This window comes from Mustela putorius, unplaced genomic scaffold (assembly GCF_011764305.1).
Source record: "Mustela putorius furo isolate JIRA1106 unplaced genomic scaffold, ASM1176430v1.1 tig00000174_pilon_pilon_pilon, whole genome shotgun sequence".
Classification (NCBI taxonomy): domain Eukaryota; kingdom Metazoa; phylum Chordata; class Mammalia; order Carnivora; family Mustelidae; genus Mustela; species Mustela putorius.
In genome coordinates this window covers 25799755-25805754 of record NW_025421304.1, presented here as the reverse complement: position 1 = coordinate 25805754, position 6000 = coordinate 25799755, and the positions used below count along the sequence as shown (strand labels likewise).

Here is a 6000-nt window from a genome sequence, read left to right as displayed (position 1 = left end):
TCTCTCTTTCTGTACACTCAACACATTAATTTCATCTTGAGGAGGTCTCTTAGAGCCTCTGGCTGCTCCAGTCTGGGCTGGTTGATTTCCTGCCCTTTTGCACTGGAGTCTCTGCCCGCCTCTCCCTGGGCTCTTCACCGCCTCTCTCTAGACAGCATCCACCTTTTCCTGCATTCCACGTCCTTTGTTTCCTTGGTTTAAATCCTAATTCTGGTGGAGTCCTCCAGCAGCCTCCTGATAAAAGGGTGCCTTGCCTGTCTGAAAGAGACATCAACTTTTGTACCTGATTGATCCTCCAGACAGAACCAGATTTCAAGGTGGGGATCATTTTTCCTCAGGATGTGGGAAGGTTTGCTTCATTACCTTGTAGCTCCCAAAGTTGCTGTAGAAAAGTCTGATGCCTTTCTGATTCGCAGTCCTTTATAGTGAAACCTGCTGTGTTCCTCTCTGTAACCTTGAGAATCTTCTCCTTGACAGTCCCATGGGCCTGGGTGCAAGTCCATGTACATTCACTGTCCTGGGCAATGTCCAAAACTGATATGCTTTGGTTCTGGAAAATGTTATTGAATTATTATGGTTTCTTCCCTCCATTTCCTTGGTTTTAGTTTTATGGAAGCCTTACTCTTCTATTATTCTCTTGGACTATTTCTCTAATTTTCTTTTCTCTCATTTCCCATTTCTTTGACTTTCAGCTCTACTTCCCATACGACTTCCTTTCAATTCTTCCATTAAACTTTTTTTTTTTTTTGCTTTCATATTATTTAGCATCCAAGGTGATACACATAGACACACATAGATACATAGTTTTCAGTAGGGTACTCCTGCCCTTCACTGTGCCTAGTGATCAACTCCTACATGGGCTTGGTGCTGCCCGTTCTGGAGCCCTCTGTCCTGTGATATAACCCAGGTTGTAACTCAGCTTTTTTCTGTGCCAGTTTAGAGTTTAGCTTTCTTAGATCTGCTCAGTCAGTTATTACTTGCCCATTTGCTATTCTGTTTCCAACACTTTGTTGCCCTTGTCCCCCATGCCCATTCTTTGTCCCAGTGTTTTTGTTTTGTTTTAAGATTTTATTTATTTATTTGACAGAGACACAGTGAGAGAGGGAACACAAGCAGGGGGAGTGGAAGAGGGAGAAGTAGGCTTCCAGCCAACCAGGGAGCCTGATGTGGGCTCAATCCCAGGATGCTAGGATCATGATCTGAGTCCAAGGCAGACGCTTAAAGATCTAGCCACCCAGGCGCCCCAACCCAGTGGTTTCATGCTAAAAATAAATAAATATATAAATAAATCCCTCATCACTGTCATTTTACTGGGTTTTGGGGAGACAACAGAGGCCAAAGCCTACATCCAACCCATCATCTTTACTGGCAGTCTATTTCCAGATCCTAGTATATTTCTTAGCACGCAGTAAGTGCCCAATATAGATTTCTTGGTTGAATAGAGTATTAGAGATATTGGTTTTCCCTTCTTTGGTAACCTGAAGGTGAAAGCCCTTTAAATGGAGATCTTTTTAGTTATGATGTTTACTGCACCTCAGCTTGGAGCTCACCAGGCTATCTACATTATATCTGAGGCAACATTAGTGAAATGTTGGTACTTGGGTTCCGCTCACCACGGAATTGTGTCGCTGGAGACAAGCTACTACCTACCACTCCTGAGCTTTAGTCTGCCCTTCTGAAAAATGGGAACAATAATACCTTCTTCAATTATCTTGCTCAGTGCCTAGAGTGCGTAAGAGTTCAGTACCAAAGCGACAATTCTTAGAAAGTCAGTGTTTTACTTAAGCTTAAAATTAGCCTTCACACTTGAATTGCAAATTGGTCCCTAATTAATGCCCGTCAGAGCAAAAATCTGTACTCAACCTGACTTGACGATTAGAAAGAGATTGCAAAATCTTTTCAGCAGAGAAGCAACTAACGTTGCTTACGGAGGGTCTACAATGTGCTAGCGCCCCTCCACGGTCAGGCCGGTGGATCCAGAACTTACATCGGGAGTTACAAATATTTATCGTGTCTGTTCTGCAGACCTTGTGCTGAGCGACCCCTCATTCATTCTTTCACTCCCGCAGCACTCTGTCTGGCTTCAGTTCTGGTTTGTCGCAAGGCTCCCAGGGAGGGGATCCAGACCCTTAGCTTCCCTCTAACCCTACCCACCCGGGACCCAGCACCGCTCGCAGCAGGGGGTCGCATAGCACGTCTTGGTCTTCACCGGGAAGTCTCCCAGCCCACTGCAGAGGACCCCACTCTCTCCAGAAGAGAAACTAAGGCAGCGCCCTGGGAAAGCAACTCTGTGCAGTCTGGGTTCACTCTGATGCTCCCTCAGCCCTCATTCCTCTTCGCCCTCACGACCCCCTCACTCGCTCGCGGGGATGGCAGGACTTGGAGCGGGTCCCTGCGGCCCCAGCGCACAGGCAGGTGAGGGCGGGGTCTGAGGAGACGGCGCCCCGCCCCGCCCCGCCCGCCGGAGCCCCGCCCCCCGAGGCCCCCGAGGCGCGGGCCCTCGCCCCCGTCTCGCCGCAGCCGCGGAGCGCCGCCGAGGAGCGCCGCCGAGCGGCCGGCGGGTGGGCACTCGCTCCGCCTCCTCCCGGCCCGCCGCGCCGGCTCCCGCCTCCTTCCCTCTCCGCCTGCTCCCGCCTCCCTCCCTTTCCGCTGCCGAGGCGGCGGGAGCCGAGCCCGAGCGGACCGAGCCGCGGCTGCAGCCGGGCGGCGGGCGCAGAGGAGGCGGCGGCGGCGGGGCGGGCCGCGGGCGGTCGGGCAGGCGGCGGCGGCGATGCGGCGGCCCCGCTGAGCCCGCCAGCTCCGGGCGCCGGGGGCCGGCCGCGCGAGGCGGCCCGGGGCCGGGCGGCAGCATGCGGAGCGGCGAGGAGCTGGACGGCTTCGAGGGCGAGGCCTCGAGCACCTCCATGATCTCGGGCGCCAGCAGCCCGTACCAGCCCACCACCGAGCCGGTGAGCCAGCGCCGCGGGCTGGCCGGCCTGCGCTGCGACCCCGACTACCTGCGCGGCGCGCTCGGCTGCCTCAAGGTCGCCCAAGTGGTAGGTGCCGGGCGGGGCCCCAGGTGCGGGCGGGCGGCCTAGCTGGGCGCCTTCCCTCCCCGCTCCCGCTTCGGGGGCGCAGGCCCGGCCGGCCGCCGCCGCGCACCAGCGTCCCGGAGCCAGACTCCAGCCCTTCGCGCCCCCTCTTCCTCTCGGGGTCCTGGGCCACCCTCCCATCTTCCCTGGGGACCGAGCCCTCTCCAGCCCCGCACTTCACCTGTGCGCCTCCTACTCGAACACCTGCCCCCCTCCCCCGGGCCTACCTGTTCACTCCCGCCTTCGCCGTCGCGAGCCTTTTTCATTTTTGGGCTTCGTGGTCAACGAAGTCCAGCGCGGAGGTCATGCTGTCCCCTGAGTGACTACTGGCCACAGCAATTTGTGGCAGGTTTTCGGGGCCCGCACAACCTCTACCTCCCCTGAAGGCCCTTCTCTGTGTCTGCTTCCACCACTGGGGACTGTGGCTTGATTTCCTGCGCCGCACCTAGCCCAGTGCGAGGCATTGGGTAGACACTCAACAGATGGGTTGAATGGAGGCATGTAGCCTAGATGCAGTGGGGGGGTGCCCAGATCTGCCCCTCAGAGTCTCCAGTTTATAATGGGGAGATTTGATTCCCCCTGATTAACCTAGAAGACCCAACCAGCATCCTTGAAGCCTCTGTCCCTGCTGGGTGGCTGGCATTGCCCAATTGGTGCCCAGAGTTAAATCACTCGAGGAGGGCAGCCAGTGTTGGAGGCAACAGCAACAGAACTTTCCGTCAGACTTGTCGCTCATTTCTTAGAGTTCTTATTTTCTGCTTCCAGGGTATTTAGGGCAGGGGCCTGCCAGCCCTGCTCCTCTTTTATGGTTTTGTAACAGGCCTCTCTGGGTAGTTGCTTAGCTCTCTTGTGGACAAGGCATGCTCCAGTTCAGGAAAAAAGTGTGTCCCCACCTTCCCTGTCACAGGTAGGCCTTCCTCTGAGTCCCCACAACAAAACTTTATAGCCTTCTCAGCTAGAGAAGCCATTTGCTTGGAGCTGCAATGTATGTACATTTTGTTTCTTCCAAGCCCTGGGCTTATGCTTACTTGAGTACATAGATAAACATCCCTTAGGAATAATACAAAATGTGGATACCCTTCAAGTAAAGGTCTCAGTATTTGTAAATTGCAGAATCTGAGACTGTTTTCTCTCTCTCCTGCTTGTTCTGCTGATGGCCAGGGGATATTTTTGAAGGGCTCTAAAGAGAGACGAATGGAATAGGTTATCCCTCCCTAGAATTTTAAACTGACCTTATCCGGTCAGCTGGAATGTTCTCAGGGATATGTTGGTTCTGTAGTTAGGCACTGCTGTTAGCAAGGAGAATGGAGGAGGTGGGGGAGGGAGGAGGGTGGTGCCTTTTAAGAGGCAGCTAGCCAATGTTTGAGTACAGCCCGAGGATCAGAAATGAGTAAAGAAAAGAGCAGGGCGTGAACTTGGACCCAGGTGGAAAGCAGGACCTTCTAACCTACCTTCCTTTGTTGATTCCGTGGACTTTTGAAAGTAAAGAGAAATTGCCACTAAAATGTAAAAGAATGAAAATAAGTAGTTTGTATAAAGCTCTAATTGCCTTCTCAGCGCTGGAACTTTGTCACTGAAGGCCAGAAATGGAAACTGGTGGTGTTTGTCATGGCCCTTTTGGTAAGGTGCTGTTTTGTTGTAGAAATTTGCTTTTCATGTGGAAAAACGTGCGGGCCCAGTCCCTAAAACCTCACGTAATTCTGCCATTTGTCTCATGTTTGAATTTAAACGCAAGAGGATGTGTGGGTGAGTGAAGGGAAGGGACCTGCTGGAAGGCTACGGTAGCTTGAAACAGTCTCCCATGTATGTGGCTTCTCGGTCTTGATCTCAAGTCAGGGATTTTAGTGGGGACAGGGACCCTCACAAAGCTCGGAGAAATTGGCTTCTGGGATTAAGAAGTCCTTATGAAGATATTTTAAAGATGTTACAAAGTTCAGAATCCCATCAGGAAATATGGATAAGTTTTAATTTTTACATTAGAGCTTATATTATGGCTAATGTATTGTTTTGAGAAGAATCTGACTCTTTCATTTTAGTTTTTCATGGACTTTTTTCTTTTTGTGGTTTGTGACCTTCTTGTAACCTGTAGCGATCCTTGGTACTCCTCAGTGTGGTCCACAGAACAGCCACGTTGCCAGCATCACAGAGCTTGTTGGAAATGCAGGATCAGAGAGCTTACCCGGGACCTTCTGAATCATAATCTGCAGTTTAACAGGATTCCCCCGGTGATTCACATGCACTTTCAAGTTTCAGACTTTAATTTTTTAAGATTTTAAAAATTTATTTGAAAGAAAGAGTAGGGGGAGAGGGAGAAGCAGAAGCAGGCTCCCTGCTGAGCAGGAACCAGGTGTGGGCCTGAATCCCAGGACCCCAGGATCATGACCTGAGCGAAGGCAGATAGACTGAGCCACCCAGACATCCCTCGCTGTCATTTTAATATTAAAGCGTCACATTGGTGTTAGCAATCAGTTCCTTTTTTTTTTTTAAGATTTAATTTATTTACTTGAGAGAGATCACAGGCAGGCAGAGAGGCAGGCATGGGGTGGGGGGCGAGCAGACTCCCCTCTGAGTAAAGAGCCTGATGTGGGGCTTGATCCCAGGATACCCCGAGATCATGACCTGAGCCGAAAGCCGAGGCTTAACCCACTGAGCCACCCAGGTGCCCTGCGATCAGTTCTCTACAACTATTTACTCAACCTCAGGGCTGAGGGTTTTTTGTTTTTTTCAAGATTTTATTTATTTGACACAAAGAGAGAGATCGTAAGTAGGCAGAGAGGCAGGCAAGAGAGAGAGGGGAAAGCAGGCTCCCCGCTGAACGGAGAGTGGGTTTTGGGCTCTGATCCCAGGACCCTGAGATCATGACCCGAGTGGAAGGCAGAGGCTTTAACCCACTGAGCCACCCAGGCGCCCCAGGGCTGAGGTTTTATTG

The 6000-nt window shown here is 51.9% G+C and overlaps 1 protein-coding gene across 1 annotated transcript in view; it reads left to right on the top strand.

The window, feature by feature from the left end:
* Positions 1–2528: 2528 nt before the first annotated feature.
* CMTM4 (CKLF like MARVEL transmembrane domain containing 4) overlaps positions 2529–6000 on the top strand; it is a 73341-nt gene continuing 69869 nt past the window's right edge. Inside the window, exon 1 of the mRNA XM_004744585.3 lies at positions 2529–3035. Coding sequence (XP_004744642.3) covers positions 2850–3035 — 186 coding nt within the window. The 5' untranslated portion in view covers positions 2529–2849. The remainder of the gene's footprint in view (positions 3036–6000) is intronic.